A 23212-nucleotide genomic window follows, 5' to 3' on the forward strand; every position below is an offset into this window, starting at 1 on the left:
GAGTTTACTTTTTTAGTTAGGCGGGTTATCTCTAATGACTCTAGCCTATCTAATTTATGACCTTTGTCGCAGGTATGTAAAAATTTTACATCTCTTTCCTTGTCAAGCGAGTGTTTATTCTCAAGTAAGTGTGCCGCAACATTCGACATTTCGCCTTTGTCATTTACCCAGCTTGAAAAATGTTCTTTTATGCGGGTTTTGAATGATCTACCTGTTTGGCCTATATAGTAAGACGGGCAATTGGCACAGTTGATTTGGTAAACTCCTGAGTTTTCCATTTTATCCCTTTTATCTTTATTATTTATTAGGATTTTACCTAATGAATTTACATTATAGAATGCTGTTTTACAATTGTCTTTATTGGTTATCCTAGATATTTTGTTGGATATATTACCAATAAAAGGTATTTTGTGGTGTCTAGATGTGTTATGTATAATGTTGTCGCTGTATGTTGGTTTTCTGTAAATTGTAAATTCTAATTTATTATTAATTATTTCAATACCTATGTCTAAAAAATTAATTTTATTTCCCCCCATTTCCATTGTAAATTGGATGGCTTTGTTGATTTTATTAATTTCTTCTAGAAAATTATCTAATTGTCTGTGAGTTCCCGTCCAGATAATTAAAATGTCATCTACGTATCTACGATAGAAGGTAACATTTTTAAATGATTTTAATTTTTCTATCTGTTCTTCCATGTGATCCATGAAAAATTCGGCCAGCACCGGTGATATCGGGCTGCCCATGGCTAGTCCATTAGATTGAATATAAAAATTATCATTAAATCTAAAGAAGTTTTGTTCTATACATGTATTTAGTATTTCAGTTATTTCTTTCCGTTCTATCAAATTAGTATTACGTTTTTCCATGTAGTTGTTAATAATTATCTTTAATTCGTTTGTCGGTATGTTAGAAAATAGGCTGACAACATCAAACGAAACCAGAGTGGCATTGTTAGGTATGTTTATGTCTTTGATGAGGTCTATAAGTTGTAGGGAATTTATTATGCCGTATTTTGATTTAAAATTGAGAGTGTTTTTGATGATTCTATTTCCAAATTTTGCTAATTTATAGGCAGGAGCTGAATTGTATGATACTACTGGTCTTACTGGCATGTTATTTTTATGTACTAGGTTGTCCATAAAGGCGTGGGCATTGGGGGTTCATAACAGATAGACTATTTTTATGGAATTTGTTCTTAATAAGGACTTTGCTAGAGTTTAAGATTGAGTTTACATCAGATGCGAATTTCGAGGTGGGGTCCTTTTTCAATAGGGTTACTTTACTAGTGTCCAGCACATCTTGGACTTTTTCTATGTAATCTGATTTGTTTAAGATTACTGTACTATTTCCTTTATCTGCTTTTGAGATAATAAGGTTGTTTTGTTTGATTTTACTTTTTAATGATTTTATTGTGTGTGCTTCGCTTGAAAATTTACCCTCAGTCGTTGCTTTTTTAATTATTTTAGCGCATAGGTATTTATTGCTATAGTCTGACGTTGCTATATCTGTGTCTATAGCTAGATTCTCGAGATCTTTTAATTGAAGTGGTAAGTTTGGGCAGTATTTTAAACCTTTTTCAAGCATTTTAATTTCGGTATCATTAAATTCTACATCGGTTGTATTTACTACCTTACCTAACCTATTTATATTATGTACACACTGCACTCACATCACAACTACACCCCGTAGAATTTGACTGTCTTTTTAATGATACTACCCTTATGGTTAACAATAAAATACACGCAACTTACCAAAGACAACTTAAAAAACTAACATATTGGACAGAAAAACAAGTTAAATTAACACCTACGGAAAAGACAGTAAATTCACCCACCCTATTATTTTACGATAAGGTAGTAAATACAACCGATGTAGAATTTAATGATACCGAAATTAAAATGCTTGAAAAAGGTTTAAAATACTGCCCAAACTTACCACTTCAATTAAAAGATCTCGAGAATCTAGCTATAGACACAGATATAGCAACGTCAGACTATAGCAATAAATACCTATGCGCTAAAATAATTAAAAAAGCAACGACTGAGGGTAAATTTTCAAGCGAAGCACACACAATAAAATCATTAAAAAGTAAAATCAAACAAAACAACCTTATTATCTCAAAAGCAGATAAAGGAAATAGTACAGTAATCTTAAACAAATCAGATTACATAGAAAAAGTCCAAGATGTGCTGGACACTAGTAAAGTAACCCTATTGAAAAAGGACCCCACCTCGAAATTCGCATCTGATGTAAACTCAATCTTAAACTCTAGCAAAGTCCTTATTAAGAACAAATTCCATAAAAATAGTCTATCTGTTATGAACCCCCAATGCCCACGCCTTTATGGACAACCTAGTACATAAAAATAACATGCCAGTAAGACCAGTAGTATCATACAATTCAGCTCCTGCCTATAAATTAGCAAAATTTGGAAATAGAATCATCAAAAACACTCTCAATTTTAAATCAAAATACGGCATAATAAATTCCCTACAACTTATAGACCTCATCAAAGACATAAACATACCTAACAATGCCACTCTGGTTTCGTTTGATGTTGTCAGCCTATTTTCTAACATACCGACAAACGAATTAAAGATAATTATTAACAACTACATGGAAAAACGTAATACTAATTTGATAGAACGGAAAGAAATAACTGAAATACTAAATACATGTATAGAACAAAACTTCTTTAGATTTAATGATAATTTTTATATTCAATCTAATGGACTAGCCATGGGCAGCCCGATATCACCGGTGCTGGCCGAATTTTTCATGGATCACATGGAAGAACAGATAGAAAAATTAAAATCATTTAAAAATGTTACCTTCTATCGTAGATACGTAGATGACATTTTAATTATCTGGACGGGAACTCACAGACAATTAGATAATTTTCTAGAAGAAATTAATAAAATCAACAAAGCCATCCAATTTACAATGGAAATGGGGGGAAATAAAATTAATTTTTTAGACATAGGTATTGAAATAATTAATAATAAATTAGAATTTACAATTTACAGAAAACCAACATACAGCGACAACATTATACATAACACATCTAGACACCACAAAATACCTTTTATTGGTAATATATCCAACAAAATATCTAGGATAACCAATAAAGACAATTGTAAAACAGCATTCTATAATGTAAATTCATTAGGTAAAATCCTAATAAATAATAAAGATAAAAGGGATAAAATGGAAAACTCAGGAGTTTACCAAATCAACTGTGCCAATTGCCCGTCTTACTATATAGGCCAAACAGGTAGATCATTCAAAACCCGCATAAAAGAACATTTTTCAAGCTGGGTAAATGACAAAGGCGAAATGTCGAATGTTGCGGCACACTTACTTGAGAATAAACACTCGCTTGACAAGGAAAGAGATGTAAAATTTTTACATACCTGCGACAAAGGTCATAAATTAGATAGGCTAGAGTCATTAGAGATAACCCGCCTAACTAAAAAAGTAAACTCCAACAATGTTATGAACACAAAATTAGAATCAGTTGCTAAATCTCCGTTGCTATACCCATTATAATCAGTGTGTCACCTATCCTAAATATGTATTTGAATTATATAAAATCCATTAAAATATGTTTCCTAACCACACAATAGATTACCGATAGCTTTATGTTGGGTAAATCCTTAAATTGATAGTCCTAATAGGCATAATTATCATAGTTCTACAGATAAATTCATTTGATTTTAATAACAATACTTATTTGGGAAATATCATATTTCACGAAAAACCCCTCATAATTCAAATCAACCTACTATGTTAACCCCTCCCCTCAATGTAATTTGCCTATGTATATAAACCCTAGTTTAAGACAAAAATTGTACCAGTCTGAAGATGGCCCTAACAGGCTGAAACCGGTCACGGTCAAATAAAAAACAAGTGGAAAAAAGTTTAAAATTGTGTTCTTTATATATATTTTGAAGCAGTACTGCCATTTTCTTCATGGAGTCAGGTCCATTGTATGGTCGTGTATCCTTGCCAATTAATTTTCTATTGACATCGGAACACCATGAATTAATTATAAAAGTACAGTAATTTTGATTATGAATTGAATCATTTTTTTATGTTCGTTACAATTAAGCCAATCAAAAAAAAATATATTTGGCAATGGTTTCTTTAATAACGGGCACAAGATATAAATTTATGCAATTATGATTTAGTACATACTCGACGAAATAATGAATTTCAAGAGCGTTGATAGCAAATTTCTTAGTGGGACAATTTAAGCAAAACCTCTCTGTGGGACGGTACTCGCTTGCTAGGATTGATGAATTTGTAGGATCATATGGATCAAGATATTTTCCATCTATGTTCTGCCATCCCCTGTTCAGCAAGAGCAACGCTGCTGGTTGCAGAGAAGACATGACTGGGTCCTGCACTTATTTCTGGAAAAAAAATCAGTTCTTGAAAAAATTGAAGTAAAGATTGACATATTAGTAATCAGACGAACAAAACTAACAATACTATTCACTTTTAAGTAATATAAAACAGATATGTACCTTCATTTACTACTAGCATCCCCTGTGCAGCAACGGGTACGCTTCTGGTTGAGATGTTACGCTCTGAAATAAATATAATTATTACATTAACCGAATTAACAAAACATATTATTATTATTATAGGCTGATGCAGTATAGAATACCTTTTAGGGTGTAGTCATGATCTTGGAGGGCATCAAAATACGTGCTGTATGATCCTGGTGGAACACGGATACTGTCTTAAAACGAAAATAAATTCATTCTCATGTAAAGTTAAGTTAAAAACTCCTTGGGCAATTTTATGAAATATTCTTCACAATCAAGAAGCGATTTTATCTGAAACAAAACGAAATTCGAAAATATTTTCCACCGAATCTACCTTAGCTTAAGCCTAAGCTTTATTACCTTCTCCCCACTTGTTTTAGTTTCTTGGTATACGTGGGTTACATGCTTTCTTGTTTCGTTGGGTAACTTCATATATTATACTTAATACACTCTTGTAATAAAACGTCTTGTAACACACCGTTACACCGTGAGTTTCGAAAATTATTTCGATTTTTTATAAAAAAATATGGTTGTGAATATTTTTCATTGGCTTAAGTTAATTTATTGTGAGAACAAAGGTTGATTTTTCGCATCAAATCTGATATGTGAAACCCGACTGTTGCCTTGCGTGTAGTAAATGTCAACGATGAAACACGATGTCTTCAAATGCGGTCCGATATTTTTTTATTTTATATATTAATGATTTAGTTAATGTCGTAAAACACCTCCAAATAAAATTATTTTCCGATAAAGACTAACGGTACAAACCCATCAACGCCAGACATCGCCTATGAGGTAGATTCCCACTCCTTAGAAAGAAACAATCTGCCCTACATGAAATGCTGGAGGACGTATTGTGGACAGATCTCACAGAACATATCGACGATCCTGCTTCTGGAGGGTTTCTCCAGTGAAGAAACCGACGAAACTGTCTCGCTGTGTGAAATTTTGTACCTTATAGCGGTGATGTTTTATATTAAATAAACGATACATAACACAATTTCACTTAATAAATATTCTTAATAATCACTTTACAAAAGTAGCCCTGAATCAGGTACTATTTATATATGTTTATTGTTTTTATTTATATTGAGAGTTATTATTTTTTTATATTTTAGCAGGAAGTGTTTCAATGACGTAAGCTCAGTGTATATTCGTATAGTCATATTATATAATATGTACCACCGGACCACCGTTTTATGTATTTTGCGCGACGGCTATGCGGAATTCTCCCGAATCATACGATTTGAAATTGTATTCAGAGGGCAGAAACCGTCCAAACGATAGCGTTAAAATATTTTCATATTTATGTAACATTTTTATAAAAATATCTAAATAAACATACAAAAAAACTCAAATTATTTGATAAACGCAAATAGATAATTTACTGTCTATGACTTCATTATTGTCTATGTACAACGTAGCAATATTTTTGACACATCCTTTCTTCACTGCCAGTTGTTCCATCATGTTTCGAATCTGTTACTCTACATAATACCCCTTTCAACGTTTAACCCGCACAGTTAAATTTATCATCCCATAATTGTGATAGTTATTGGTAAGTAATAATATTCATATTTATTTTGGTAGCAGCCGTTATTCCAATTGTAACTGAACGACCACTGATCTTTAATTTGAGCTATGGCAGGTTAAAACAAACAACCGCGATGTAGTTTCTATATGATATACCTAGTTTCTTATGTAGCATGTAATGTATGCATGTATGTAACATAAGTAGAATAATTAGATGTCAACCTTGACTTAAGCACTATTAAAGTGAGACAGCAACACTGTTTATATGCTTCCATGATTCCAAGTCATCAAACTGACAATTCAACACACCTCTTAAAAATCATATAAGGTCAATAATAGTGATGAAACAAAATTTAGGCTAGATATTTAACCTAGTTTTTGCATCACTTTTCATAGCTTTCCATCACTTTTAAAAAAATGTAAGTTGAGTTTTCATTTTGATTAGTTATCCAGTCGTCAATCCAAATTTATGAGCCGTTTTAATTGCACTAATGATCCAGAAATTAAATAAAAATAATTCATTAAATTTGCATACCATTTGCGCCAGTTTGCTTATAAATAATTTCAAAAGTATGTCATACAAGATGGTTGCCAGGCATTTGGATATGGCTTCAATGCCATTCATAAAAAATCGCTATAATGCTCTGTCCAGGGCTTTTAGTTTAATGCTACGGTATATCTGCTCACTCTTTCTTCCTCTAATCCAAGTCTCTGATTGCTTATACGTCAGTTATAGTAATATCCATTGTTCTCATGTCGTGTATTGACAAAGTCCATTATGGTGTACGAATGTAAAACGAATTCTTTAACAATACACTCATTAATACAAATAACATCTACGCAGCCGTCTGTAAATACGTGGCAATATTAAATAAGCGGATTACGGTGTTTAGTTTGCATTGATTAAAATACTCACATAAATAATATATGGATTTCTGATATTCTCTTGAAAGCGGAAAAGGTTATACCGGTGTATCTTTAGAGATAGATATTGTAATGTATTATTTGTTAGGTTATTGAACGATTGGTGGCAATTCTCTCAAATTTCAGTTATTTGTGAAAAATTCAAACATGTATTCAATTTTTTTTTATAGAATAAGAAAATTTCTGATTGATTACTGAAAATAGTACTATCCAATACATATTTGCATGCCCTAAAATAAACACTTCAGTTTCCGAACACCACTATACCCACTAAGGTAAATATTACTTTGGAAAATCACCAGCAGAAGCATTAATGATATAACACTTTCAAGAAATATGTTAGAGATATCAGTAACAAAAAAAATTGTTCCCCTATTTCCCCCTGTATTTATGTCTGAAAAAAACTTTTGAAAAAATAAATAAATTTAAAGGTCATTCACTTCCATTATCACTGATCTTTTCAGGTATGTTTGTTTTGGCTTGAAGCTATCGCTACCACAGGGCAGTGCCATGGATCTACTAAATCCAGATAATGTTTCCATCAAGACGAAACCAGAGCCCCAGGAAAAAGACGGTGAAATACCGTACACGGCTATAGACATCGACCTCCAAAATGTAAAGAATGAATGTTTGCAATATGCGGAGAGAATTCCGTCAGCCAGTAAGTTGCATATGCTAAAAATTTAGGACATTAAATTCGGATGTTCTAAATTCATGACCGTTTTGAAATGTCGTGTCGAAAATTTATTTGTGACATGATTTAAGTTACATTCTTTATTGTATGTTAAAAATACACATATTTTGATGGAAGAAAACATCATTCCTCACTACCATACTCCACATTGAAAGTGCTCAAGAAAAAACGTTTTTTTATGCTGAAGAATCGGAAGAATCTTTGAAGCGGACATCTTGGTGTCTCTTATTTCTTATATAAACCCTATAAATATCATATCATGTAAATTTTTATATTTACCTATTTTGAAGGTTATAGTTAATTTATTTTATTGTTAAGGAACATTTACAGACTATAAACATGAAAAAAAACATATGTCAACAGTCCACTTAAAAATGTTCATATCATGCACAGTTTAAGTGTCATTTTACATTGTGTATTAAGAAAAGATAACAGTAAAACGTGAACAAGGCAAAAAAAGAGTTATAATTTATTTTTTTTAAACATATAGATCAATATGTGATCTAAAAACCAAAGGAAAAAAAAGAAAACAAATAGAGAAATAAAAAACAAAGAAACATTCACAGTTAATAAAAAAAACAAGAAACATTCACAATCTATTGCTAATTTTCTTTTTAAAATAAGCGAGACTATTTGCATATATATCTATGTAGTTACACTCAATAGAATTGTACAGACGACAAATTCGAGACAATGGATTGAAGTATGCTATATTGTTCTTAAAAAATTCTAGATGGAATAAATTCTGCCTTCTTAAATTACGTCCATGAGGAATAGTAAGAATATTGCTCAGACAATGACTTGCTTTAAGCTTGTCATGAACAATTTTGTGTAGAAATATTAAGTCAGCACATTGTCTTCTTTTATCCAGGGTCGTAAAGTTAAAGTTTTGGAGTCGTTCCCCGTAAGACTGGACTAAATGCCGTACATTTAGTCCAAGTTTAAATAATAACAATCTTAGATTTTTTTGTGCAGATTCAATAGTTTTTGAATATTTCAAGTAGTGTGGGTTCCAGACAACACTCCCATATTCCAATTTGCTTCTGACCAATGAATGGTACAAGGTTATATTGGATTGGGGATTATTGAATGGCTTCGATATTCTTTGTATAAATCCAATTATTTTCAAAGATTTACTCGTGATATATTATCAATATAACATATAATCAAACAGAAAAAGATATTAAAATAAACAAATAACGGTCACAACTTGCAATTGAACCCAGGATCTCTTGTATTACTGGGACAGGCGTCCTTAATAAAAACAAGTCTTCAAAACGTTGTGTTAATCCTGAATTCAGTGATATTTATCTTTTTATTTGTCTCGATCTTGTTCTGTTTCATGTTTTTATTTTATTTAAATCTTTCTACTAAAACAATTACGTTTTGATGTACATCAATTATCGATATAAATATTGTTATTTTGTTTATCCAGGTAGCATTAATTTGGAGACAGTTACCATCAAGGCGGATCTTCGACCCCGAGAAGATGAAGGGGGATATCCTTACGTGGAGATCGACATTGACCTGCCGGATATAAAAAAGGAATGCTTAGAACGTTTCGAAAGAATTACCCACACAGCAGGTAAAACCGATTATTGAGAACACGTCAAACAATTCGTGCTCTCCAATGTTTTACGTTTTTATGAATTCAAAGTGCTTATGTTATCTGGTATCACGCTGTTCTCTCCGGTATGGTTTAGCAATGTACGTATATTTTACAGGTTGCATAAATGTGCAACCTGTAAAAAAGGCGTTAACCATCAAGGCGGATCTTGTACCCCGAAAAGATGAAGGTTGATAAATTTCCGTGGCCTTCGCGATGTTAAAAAAAACTACTTGGAACGCTTTGAAAGCATTTCCCAGACTGCAGACCAAACCACGTTTTATCCATATGCAACTTTTCATGTTCTGCAAAGAGGAATCTAAGGAGGCATATGCTGACCCACAGTGGAGAAAAACCTTTCCCATGTCCCGAGTGCAACTATTCATGTTTGCTAAAGAGCAATCTAAGGAGCCATATGCTGACCCACAGTGGAGAAAAAACTTTTTCATGTTCCATATGCAACTTATCATTTTCTCGAAAGAGCCATCAAAGGAGCTATATGCTCACCCACAGTGGAGAAAAACCTTATTCATGTTTCATATGCAGCTTTTCACTTTCTCGAAAGAGATATCTGACGCACCATATGCTGACTCACACTGGAGAAAAACTTTTTTCATTTTCCAAGTCTAGCTATTCATCTACTCGAAATAGTAGTTTGACAAAACATATGCTAATTCACAAAAAGGAGTAACTTTTTTCATGTTCCGATTGCGACTTTTCTCGAAACGGAAATTTGATAAGTTATATGCTGACTCACAGTGTAGAAAAACCATTTTCATGTTCCATGTTTAACTTTTCATATTTATGAATAAAATGAACAGTAGAAAATAACCTTTTTCCTGTTACGAGTGCCACACATTGATTTACTCGGGAAAAACCTTCCTCATATTCCAACTGCAATCATTTTCTACAAACGGATGACTTAAAATTCACTGCTGTTCCCACGGTGGATCCTGGCTCGTGTGTTTATAGATATATATACATGTTAGATATTTTGAAATGGTATTTTTAGATATTTATGTTTATTTATAATATATATATATATATGTTATGGTTAAGGTTTTCACGGGTGTAAGATGTAGAATAATGTTCTCGGTCTACCCGCGTAAAGTAGTCCTTAAAAGGACTTTTTAATTTCTGACGTTTCGGACAGATATCACTGTCCATCTTCAGAGGCCTTATGTCCTGAATTTCGTTTCAAACTGAACGCTTTCGCGTGTCTGTTCGGTCCAGAAGTCAAGATACAAGTGGGTGCTTATCAATTCTTATGTCTAGGACGAAGTATGCGTGTTGATAGTGATTTGACGGTAGAGGGGGTGGGGGCGGGGTTGGCAATATCAAGCAGTATGCGTGTAGCGACCTGATTGGGTTGCTTTGAACTTGTTGGAAGTGCTTCTGAGAATTTTGGAAATGCCGGTTTTGGGTTATTTTGGTCAATTATAACTTTCCAGGTGTTGGGAATTCTAATTGAGTCATTTCTGGTATTCATATTATTTTTATGTTTATGAATTTCAATTGCTTCGCGGTAAATTCTTTTTGGCTCATTGTATATGCTAGCTATTGTTGTGGTATTGTTAAAGTCCATTTTATGACCTTCATTAAGGACATGTTGCACTATGGATGAAGTTAAGCGTTTATTAGTGACATCCACCTTGTGTTCTGCAATTCTACATGATATTTTTCTATTACACCGTCCAATGTGAAAAGGTGTATATTCCGTAGTACAATATTTTGATATTCTCATAAGGTCTCGCCAGCGTTAGCAATGTAAGCGGTCAAAAATAATATTTATATCGACTTTTCTCTGCTTTTTATCAATATGTGTCAATGCATGTGTTATTTATCTAAACCTTCTGGAAGAAATTCTTTAAATGATGCTGAAAACCTTATCGAAATCAGTCGCATAGTTAAGTAGAACTAAGCGCACAAACAGACAGACGCAAATGTCACTTTATTTTATTATTACTATTACTATTTATAGATAATGGATTCCACCACGAATCGTCTTTATCCAAATAGAAATATTAATTACATGTTCTTTACTTCTATTTCATAATATCTTTTGTTGTTTTACAAGCTATATTTCTTTACAAGATTTTATTGTGTACACGACTTTTATTTCTTATATTACGGTTTATGTATTATGATTTAAATTATACCATGTAAGAGTCAAAAGGCGTTACTATTGTTGTTCGTCTAGTCAGGGTCGGCTCTGAGCCAAATGGCGCATGGCACAAGTAAAATTTTAGCGCTCCTTGTCAAAACCAGTAGATGCCTAGGCCCTAGGTAGTAGATAGGCGATCACTGTAATCAATTATATTTTGATGATTTGTATGTATGCGTAGCGTGGTTTTTGTGAAAGATAATCTTACGTTAGTTTAGGTATTATCACACTTGGAAATTCAGCGCCTGAAGCGGACTGCTCCAATTGCGCCCGCACAGGGTCGGCCCTGCCTCTAATTCTTTTTTCATTTCTTGTCATAATGAATATCTTTCAACACGTTGAATATGTATTGTGTGTATATATTCTTGTATTTTTGTGCAAGGTCAAATATAATCCTATTAAGTTGTTGCAGTGAGACAGAAATCCTGGGTTCGATTCCTAGTTGAGACCGTTACTTTTTATTTTTCTGTGTCTTGTTCTGTTTCATGTTTTGTTTAGATATATTAGTATTATCTTCTACTTCAATGATAAATCAATGCTCAATACATCGGTTGTACTGACCCTGTTTTGTATTACTGTCCATTGTCTTTTTGAAAATAAAAAATATTTTGATGTGTGCATAGCTGTGGGTTTTTTTATTTTCCTTTTCCTGTATTCCAATATTTTTATTTATAAATATAATTTTTTTGGGCAAGTGAATGAACGATGTTAGCTGGGTGCAGTTATATTGTCTATGTTTGCACTTTTTTAAATGGCTTTGAGATTTCTTTATGGTCCACGATATATTTACCTGTCTGGACCAAACGACCGTTATATCTGTGGTTAAGAGGGTGACAAAATGGGGCAGTACAAAAAGGCCCCGAAGATATCGATCTAGTCTAGAAAGTGGTTTATTTATGCTTGAAACTATTGAAGAGAAGTGAGTTCCCTAATTAAAATTGGGACTTAAATAAAATAATTTCGCTGCCTTTAAAGAAGGAGTAAACTAGCGCCATCTATATTCTAAGTCAATAACTCTATATCAATTATAATTGGTTTGAAACTCGGAGCAAATTCCAACAATTTAAAATGTGTGTTAAATCGTCAGTGTGTTGATTTATCATGGAACCGTTTTGATTATTAGAGTGCCAAACGATGACTTAAGGTAAGGGCTTGCCACTATTCCAGGCAGAGACGAACTCTCATCATCAGAGCTAGGGGGACTGTTTTCATGACATACCTGCGATAGAGATAATCCAACTCGTTACATGATGATAATATTAAATATGAGCTCTTGCGCAAACGTACCTTCCTCGCGCAAAATTCCCAATTTTTCCCGTATGTTGGTGACCTGGTCTACAGTGGATCGGTATGGTACAGTGGATCACTCCAATATCTCGAAAGTTCTTAGTGTGTTTGCATGTGTGTTCGGCTCTTAGGTAGGTGTTCCTTTATGCTACTAAACAAGTTGGTACTTGTCCGGCTGCGCAGGCGAATTAACGTGTGGTGCTGTATTTAGTGTTTTTGTGGTAAGAGAAAAAAAATCACGTGAGTATATTTTTGCGTACCATTTCATTATTTTTTCCATGATTTAACTGAGATCGGTATAACGGTAAACCTCTTTTTTAATGATTCTGGAATAACAACTCTTTTTTGACATATAATACATCCGTTAGTTAAAAACAACTCTAATCTTTTGTATCTTTTTCGACCAACCTTCGATAAGATGACTTTTGATTTGACGTAATACATTGTCTTTCTCAGTTTCGCTTTTTATTAATTCTAATGACAAATTGGACCCATTCTTTTTGAAATAATTTATTATATAATTATATTATCTGATTCCAATTTATCATCAGATGGATTATTATCAATCGGACATCTAGGTCTGAAAAGTTATGTAATGTTACAATCTTGATGCCACCATCTTTGGATGTTTTATAATTACCAAAAATCCTATCTAACGGTTGATTATCCACTAATAAATAAATTCTACGGTATAAATATTGAAAAATTTTCTTACCCCGAAAATAATCGCCGTTTTCTCAATGTCCGGATAAAATAATTATATTCTGCCTAACTAGAGAAACCTATAGGTCTTTCATTCTCATTATTAAACACATGTAAAAGCGTTGCTGCAACTCCGTTCATCTGTTACTAATTTAACAGGAATATTCATTTCAAAATAATTGAATAATCTATCTGTTGTTAGTATTTTTATAATTTTCGCATAACTCTCTTATATATATAATTTTTTAAATATAATTTTTTTGGTGCAAACACAAACTTTTTCTAAAAAATGGTTCGGCTTAAGTTTAAACGTGTAAAAACGGAATTTAAATTATGGGTACCGAAAAAATATACATTTTATTACACAAATGTATTTTAAGGATTATCACCACCTCACTTTTTTTCGTATTATTCAAAAATGATTACAAAAGGTCGGAACCTTTGGTTAGAAAGAGGTGTACTTTTTGATTATTTTGTGGTAAACTTCTATATTCGAATATAAAGCTTGTTTTTTTTCTTCTTTCTAACCCCGTTTATTACTAACAATGCTGGTAAGGGAGATCTGTAGAGAGATCGTGTAGTGGAAAACATAGGTAACAGAGAATTAAGTTTGTGGGAAAGAAATAAAAATTGGAGCGAAAAATGCTTGTGGATGACAGTTTCTTTATTTGAAGGAGTCCATTTCAAATTATTCGCTGACGACTGTCTGTTTTACAAATTAACTTAGATCTATAAAATAGTTGTTACAAATAGATGACTTATTGCTAAATATAAACAATCGTCAATATATCAGTTTAACTAAAGTAAATCCAATATTCACTGAATATAATATAAGTTGATATAATTCAAAAAAGAATCAACGATTCTTAGACAAAAAAGGTAACAGTATTTTAAAACGTTATTCTGAAAACCATTTTATTCTTTTCTAGGCCACATTTAATTTTAATAAATAAATAAATACAAAATAAAATAAAATAATTGTTAGACGTTAGGATAAAAAAGTAAAAACATTAATTTATTAATATTCGTATGCAACACTAGAAACATACACAGGTATCTACAAAAAAATATACATACCATTAATAATTAAATTGATATCTTTAATAATCCAATTACACTCTTAACCTTTCCCTTACTGTGCTAAAAAAATACACGCGTTACGGTGCTGTGTAGTCAATACACATCTCAAAGTAAGCGATTTAATATCGGAAAAATATGAATATTCATAGCTAATCGATTATGTTTATTATATTTTATATCAAAAGTGATAATAATTGTAATTTAATTGCTGAAAACATGAAAAAACCATCGGCAGATGCTAAAGAAACGTGCGAGAGGTCCACATCTAACGACGGTTCGCGGCCAACTGGCTAGCGGCGCGACTGGTGGCTGGCACAGACACAGCTGTGCGGTCGTAGGTATCGATGGTCTAAATCAAAACTACAACTGCAGAAGTGTGGATGTCTCATGTTCCCGCATAGCGAATTAAAGCGGGACATCAATAGCGTGTCATTTCCTCGCACACTCTTCGCGTATTTAGTATCACACGGTTGATTGTATCGGTGTATTTGTTACCGATTTTTAACAAAAAACTCTGATTTTTAGTTGAATTTGAAAAATATGTAATATATTATTTTTTTAATTCAGTGCATAAATGTATAACGGAGGAATACCTTAAATCTGAACCCAGAATTAATTATATTTATAGAGTTATGAAAGTTATTAGAACCAATGTGTAGTAAATACACACCACAGATGAGGAAAGGTTAAAAAGGTCGAACGTTTTTTTATTGATTTTTTAAAATGCTTGAAAAAAATGTGACCTTACCGGGGTACCCCGTTCTGAGGTCACAATTAATCACATCAAGCTAATAATGTGATGAAGCCCTGTAAAAGTTTTTTAAAGACAATCGAAAAACGTTTCCCACCCGTTGACTTTTCTTGCTGAATGGGTCGTCTTGAACTTTTTGATGGCTGGGGAAGATGCATGACGTCACTGAAATGATTGTATTTTAGATTCTGGAGTGTAGTAGCACATCCACGTCTCATCCCCCGTCAAGATATAGTCCAGAAAAGCTTCGCCCTTCTGTGCAAAATAATCCAGAATTTCACGCGGATCTTATACGGACGTGAGGTGGCGGGAGCGCACGATGACATCTCTATCGGAAGAATTTACTATGACTGAAAAAGATTGGCCGACAAACATGTGGGACCGAACACACTTACTGTTAAACACCAGGTGCGCCAACTTCGAAACTTGGATGATCTTCGTAATAAAATAAAATATAACGCGAAGGTGAATGGTAGAAGAAATCGGGGACACCCGACTATATTGCGTCGATCAGGTGAACCAGATACTTGAGTATGTTGAGAAAAACACGTGTTAGAGATTATCTTTCCCTTTACTATATACCTACCCGAAACCTATTCATGAGACATACTTACAACATGTGTATAAAGAGTTTTTATTTTTATAAATTGTTTTTAAATAACAGGATTTTTTTTTTTATATTTGTTTTTGGGATGTTATGCCGTGTTGCGCTAACTCCTTTTTTAGCCAACGTTTCGGACTGCATTGCAGTGTCCGTCATCAGGGCAGATGTGTTATTTTCCTTTGATCAAAATAACTTTGATCAAAATAACACATCTGCCCTGATGATGGACACTGCAATGCTGTCCGAAACGTTGGTTAAAGAAGGAGTTAGCGCAACACGGCATAACACCCCAAAAACAAATTAATATCAAAAATACTTTTGGCCGTGAAAATCTTAAATCATATTTGAGGAAATAATATGTTAGCATGGGAGAAAATTCAAGAGCAAAAACTATGGAGTTCCTCAAGGATCCATACTGGAGTCACTCATATTCCAAATGTACAAAAATTATATTTGTCAATTGACTAAATGGCGATATCTTCTTATATGCAGATGACACTGCGATATTTTACGAAAGCAAAAACTGTGAAATTTTATGAGAAAAATCTTAAATCGATCTTAATATATTGAAAAACTGGCCTATTAAAAATATCCTATCAGATATCCTAATATAGGTTAGTATAAAAAAAAACAGTTAAATTATCTTAAGGCCACCTAAAAGAACGTTACATAAACAATTACAAACAGACGAAAGAAACATACCTATTCCAGATGCGAAATATAACTGGGCCTACAAAGTGACAAACACTTCACCTTTAAACAGCACATAGAAAAGCTGAAATAAAATATCATTCAACTAATTGATGTATTTGGTAGAATCTCTAATCTTCTACCAACAGAAGTAAAGATGGGCTCATACTTTAGCTTAATACAGTCCCACCCAAATTAACTGATATAAATATGAAGAAACACACACATTACTAAACTTACCGATTAGCAAATAATAAATAATAAAATTATAAATAAAACTCATCAACTATAACACACATGCCCCCACGAAAATACTATAAAAAGATATTAACTAATTAAGAATTAGAAAATTGTATGAATAAACGAGAAAAATATGACTTTAAACTATTAAATACAAAATGTACCAGTACACACGAATACAATATTTATAAAAACTTCACAAGAAAAAATATAGTCAGTTGTACACAAATACAAAATACACAAATACCGTCATGACTGAAAGTGGTAAGAGAAGCACAGGTCTCGAGTGTTTTAATATTAACATCCCTATAAGAACATGAATAATTGGTAACACAATAGTTACCAATCATAAAATTTTTTCTTCACTATAATCATGTGCATAAGCACATTGTTTAAAATTGAATAATACAGTTTGTTATCTAGGACTCACACCTCTCTAAGTAGATAAAAATTGCATTATAAATGTAGTCAAGATAATTAGTTATAGAAATCATTCATAGATGTCGGTAGATCCAAGTTCCCAAGCAGATTATAAAAAGACTTGAATTTCATTTTACCTCCTCTTTCTTCGCTAACTCTTTAATAGTAAAAACAAGCCTCCTTGGTCTCCTTGGGTAGTTTGGGTCTCCGGAATATTCACAATGTAATTGGGGATAGAGCAATAAAACACCAAGAGTCCTTTAAAGTTTCTTCTGCGTTATCAATTCAAGTTCCTTCCATTCAAAAATAAATCAAAAAAAACAAAAATAACTCCGCGAAAAAAAAGGAATATAATTAAAAAAATATTTAAAAAAAACAATACGAAAAGTGCCGAAAATGTCTCCAATCGGGGACTGCCCGTGCGGGATTATAGTCAATGAAATCCTTGCGTTCATCCAACAAAAAATGGACGTGATGGACGAGCAAACAATGAACATTATTTGTGATAAAACATTTACTGAAGACGACATCGAATCCGCTAAAAGTGTTTTGTGCAAATGCGTACCGGAAAAAACCATTGCCAGGAGAGTTGGCGATGGTAAGAAAAAACGAATCATAACGGATATAATAAAAATCCTCAAAGAAACCGACCCGAACAATATGCCGAAATTTGCGGTTTTAAACATTAACAAACTACCGCCGGTCACATTCGATTATATTGACGCAACTGCATTTCTGAGAGACTTAATAATAATCAAAAGTGATGTTCAGAAACTAAAAGATGAATCCGACCATAGTAAGAACTTGGCAATTAAAGATCAAATTGATTTATTAACTTCGGAGATAAATAATCTGAAATCTACTGTCAATGAACTAACGAAAGTAAACACAAACAGTGCAGTGCCATCTACTAATGAACCGCCGAAGCTTCATATCAAGGCCAAAACTTTGGAAGATGCAATTATTTCAACGCCATCTATGGAGACAAGGTCAAAACACGATTACCCACTTCAGGCCGAAAAACCAATTGATCGCCCAAAATCGTTTGCAGATTTCGTTAACGACAACCCTTCGGGTGAAAACGAAAATCACAACGGGCATGGATGGAAATCCGTAAGGAAAAAGACCTACAAAAAAACACAACTTTCATTAAAAAAGAAAAACATGATTTTGGGCAGCAACGAAAATGCAGAAATCAAAGGCCTGCAGAGAATGAAATATGCTCTCGTCACAAGACTTGAGAAAACCACAACTTGTGAAAATGTGATCTCTTTTCTTAAGACAAGCGGTATTGATGCAGTAGTTTACGAACTACAAACTAAATCTGGCGAGTATCGAGCGTTTAAAGTTGGGACCACCGAGTCAGCATACGAAAAACTTATGGATGCGAGTATCTGGCCAAAATTCTCGGTTGTGAGAAAATACATTTTCCGAATGCCGAAAACGCAAATAAATGATGTAAAATAATATTAAAAATGGATATTACAAATACCAAGCTTCTGAAAATTGTATCATTCAATTGTAGATCAATTCGTCGAACAGAGCACTTCATAAAGGAATTATGTACTTGTAATGACGCCATTGTATTGCAGGAAACCTGGCTGTTACCTACAGACTTAGGATATCTGTCGTCAATACACCCGGAATTCTCCAGTCATGGGACATCCGCTGTTAACCTCTCTGACGGTCCATTAATTGGCTGCCCCTACGGAGGCGTTGGTATCTTATGGCGCAATACAATTAAAACTACTCTTATTGATTGTAGAGAACCTCGAATCGCGGCTATTGAAATAGAGTCAGCCAATGGAACTCTCCTTATAGTAACAGTTTATATGCCAATCAATTCAGCCGAAAACTTACCGGAATTCTCAAACTGTTTGGGAAAAATAAACGCCATTATTGAGGAACAAAACAGTTCCAATTCAATTATTATAGGAGATTTTAATGCAGATCCGAGATCTCTTTTTGGACGTGAACTTGCACAATTTGTACAGAGAATAACTATACATACACTGATATGGTGCATCTAAGCTCTGATACTTTCACTTACGTAAGCGATGCCCATGGAACCACCAGATGGCTTGATCACTGTATTATGACACAGGGGTTGAGCAGTGCAGTGAGGAATGTGAACATCACAGCCAATGCGACATGGTCAGATCATCTCCCACTAAATGTCGAAATAGATATGGATCTAATCCCTATTATATCTAACAGACAAAATCCACCAAGAGATTTTGGAAAATGGGCGGCAAAGTCCGAAAATGATGTAAAAACTTACAACGCCTTTGCGGAAAAATTATTGCCCAAAATAAAACCTCCAGATGCCATAAGATGTCAGAGATTTAACTGTGATAACAGAGTTCACAAAATGGAACTAGATTCTCTCTACGACACTATCGTGAAAACACTGAGAAACTCCGCCATAAAAGCATTCAAAAATAAAGGACCCAAAAAAAAGTGTGACATTGTTCCAGGGTGGAATGATCAAGTATCAACTCTGTATCGCCATTCAAGGCATGCATTCCTTTGTTGGGTCCAAGCCGGAAAGCCTACGGAAGGTCGTATTGCAGACGAAAGAAAATATGTAAGAAATCTTTTAAAATTGCACTCCGAAAATGTCAGCACTCGGAAAATCAAGCAAGAATGGATAGCATAGCTACGGCTATGCACAACAAAGACTTCAAAAAAATTTGGCAAAAAACTTCAACTGTGCTGAAAGCCAAGATCAAAGCTCCACTAAGTGTCAACAACATCACGGGGGATGAAAACATTGCTAACGAATTTAGAAACTTTTTTTCTTTAAGCGCGGATCAAGGAGATAGCATGAAACCATATATGATGACATGTTTGCCTGCGGCAAATGATGACCTGATCATGAACATTACTCCTGAAATGATCAAATGCGCGATTAAGCAAACCGCCCTCGGTAAAAGTCCAGGATACGACGGTATTGGTATCGAGCACATAAGGTACACAGGAAATCATCTCCATATTATTCTAGCCGCCCTGTACTCAAGCCTCTTACGACACACACATATGCCTATGGACATGAGTCGAGCTGATATCATACCAATCTTAAAATCCAACCAACTGGATGCATAGATACTAGGAAACTACTGACCCATTTCCCTAGCGACAATGATCTCAAGACTATTTGAAAAAATTCTATTCACGCTAGTAAAAGACAAGCTATTTACCCTAGATAACCAATTCGGCTTCAAAAGCTCCTCATCAACCGATATGGCCATCTATGGAGTTAAACAAATAATAGAATACTACAAAAAAAGAAAAACCACCGTTTATGGATGCTTTCTCGACCTAAGCAAGGCCTTTGACCGTGTTTCTCATAAATTATTATGGGAAAAACTCATAAAACGAGATGTGCCAGCAGCAGTGGTTAATATGTTGGCTATTTGGTACGGACAGCAGAAAAATTACGTTCAATGGGCAGGAGCTTCTTCAAGACCCTTATTCCTAAAAAGCGGAGTCAGGCAAGGGGGTAATATGTCTCCTATTCTATTTAATGTGTACATTAATGACCTCTTACAAGAACTGAATGATACACGAATTGGTTGTCATATCTGCGGTCAAGGCAGTAACAACATTAATTACGCGGATGACATGGTGCTGTTGGCGCCTTCGATTAAAGCGATGAGACGACTTGTTCAAATATGCGAAGAGTATGCAATCTCACATAACCTGCTGTACAATGCAAAAAAGTCAATAATCGTGGTTTTTAAATACAACAAGGAGCCAATAAATATTCCTCCAATCTGGTTAGACGGAAAAGAACTACTTGTAGCCTCGCAGGTTAAATATCTGGGACATATCCTAACCGAAGATATGACGGATATAGAAGACATGGAACGACAAAGAAGCGCAATCAATATACGGGCCGGAATGCTCTCAAGGCGGTTCTACCACTGTAGCGATGATGTCAGAAAATTACTTTTCAAGGCATCATCGTTGTGGCTGCATCCGAGTGGCTCAGTTCCCCACTCAATGAGCGATGGATGCAGATGATGCGGCGACCTCCCTGATGGACGGTTTAATTAAATTTAATCTTATTGTATTACCAATTTTATTTTTGATTTATATTCATCATTCATCAATATTCTATACCTGTGAATAGTTCATATTAACTTGCTCCGTAGTAAAGTGTATTTTAAAAACTATAACGCTCAAATTAAAAGTTACTCGGAGTGTTACGTGTTCGTAATACAAAGTTCTAAAATAATTTTTATAATATCCGAGTGATTTAAAGTTCCTTCCGAATTAAATCAGCAAAACTATAAACAATACAATTTGCTTTTACGCGGGTAGTACGAACATTAAAACATTAATTCAAGATGCATTGCCGAGTGTGCTCAGTAACTCTACGTACTGATGAGTTAAAATTCACGTGTGCCGCATGCAAAGGCGCATTTCATTTGGCTTGCGGAGGTATTATTGAGAACACATACCGTCGACTTAATCAAGAACGGCGATCTCAACAAGTTTGCAAGCATTGCAATTCAGCCAAGCCCGGCGCTGCTAGCCCGTTGCAGACAATCAGTGATACTGAACCTTTGGAGCAGATTAAAAAAGTTACGGATATTAGTTCAGCGCTCGCCGCTCAGACACCGACAAATCTTAAAGATATTCAAGATCTAGTCATGAACAAGACGTCCAATCTGGAAAAAACACAAAATGATATTCTAGATCAGAATAACAAAATACTTGAAAGTATTCAATTTATGAGTTCTCAATATGAGGATTTCATGGCTAGAATCCGTGACATCGAACTAAAAAATGATGAACTTACTAAAAAGAACTCAACCCTGGAAGCTAGGATTTATGTCTTGGAAAAATGTGTGGACATGCAGGAAAGGGAACTCAAAGCGAACAACATAGAAATAAGAGGCATCCCAGAAATCAAAGGAGAAAATCTGCAAGACGTTTTTTTCAATATCTGCAAAACAACAAAGTCCTCCACTGATACAAAGGACATTAATGCCATTCATCGCGCAGCAAAAAAAAACAACAAGAGTCATCCGAGAGAAATCATTGTTAAATTCAAAACGAACATAGCAAGAGAAAACCTGTTAACAGACGTAAAAACTTTCAACAAAAACAAACAGAATCCAGAAGACAAATTGAACACCTCAAACATCGGTATAGCTGGTTCCTGCTCGCCGATCTTCATTTCAGAACAACTAACATTTCGCGGTAAACAGCTGTGGTACAAGACACGAACAGCGGCAAAGGAGAAACAATATCGCTTTTTTTGGATTAAACGGGGGCAAATTTATCTTCGTAAAAACAAGGGAACTAATGCCATTGTTATCTCAGACGAAAGCAAATTGATGCGCTTTGATAAATTTGAATTAATGGCTATTCTTTCGAGGTATGTCTTGACCCGTGCATTTATGTCTCGCTCTATATTTCTCCATATTTGTTTCATTTCCTACCCTTCTGGAATTCATTTGTTATGTATGTTATGCAGTTCCTGCTACCTTATTTTTATTATTATTATTGTTTTGTCTTCTTGCTATCTCTTTCATAGTACTATATCTAATTACATTATTTATACTATATTATTATATATTACTCATATTTGTATAATTTACTACCGTTTTCTAATTCATTTGATATCAAGCAATTCTTGCTACCATTTTGTTTTTACTTCTTGCTATCTCATTAATAGTACTACATCTAACTACAACATTTGTACTATATTATTTATACTAAGCACATTTACCATTTTAACTACATTTGGAATCGCATTTAATTATATATTACTCGGGAACCAACTTCTATACAACACACAACCAACACATACTTATGATTCAATTAAATTATGATACCGGAAATGATTCCGGCATAGATCTTAACATGAATGTCATTGATGATATGAACAATCTAAATAACTATAAATGGTGTGCTTACGGCGTTAAAATTATACACCAAAATATAAGA

General features: G+C 33.9%; 1 protein-coding gene across 1 annotated transcript; it reads left to right on the top strand.

Moving 5' to 3' along the window:
* Positions 1 to 5997: 5997 nt before the first annotated feature.
* LOC149416346 (uncharacterized) lies at positions 5998 to 18926 on the top strand. The gene is made up of 4 exons (XM_089641960.1): positions 5998 to 6114; positions 7478 to 7674; positions 9143 to 9292; positions 18844 to 18926. The coding sequence occupies exons 2-4, from the start codon at positions 7524 to 7526 to the stop codon at positions 18924 to 18926; spliced, it is 384 nt and encodes a 127-aa protein (XP_089498086.1). The 5' UTR covers positions 5998 to 6114; positions 7478 to 7523.
* The last annotated feature ends 4286 nt before the right edge of the window (positions 18927 to 23212 follow it).

The sequence above is a fragment of the Hesperophylax consimilis genome, chromosome 17 (genome assembly GCF_061612785.1).
Source record: "Hesperophylax consimilis isolate HC1 chromosome 17, BYU_Hcon_1.0, whole genome shotgun sequence".
NCBI lineage: Eukaryota > Metazoa > Arthropoda > Insecta > Trichoptera > Limnephilidae > Hesperophylax > Hesperophylax consimilis.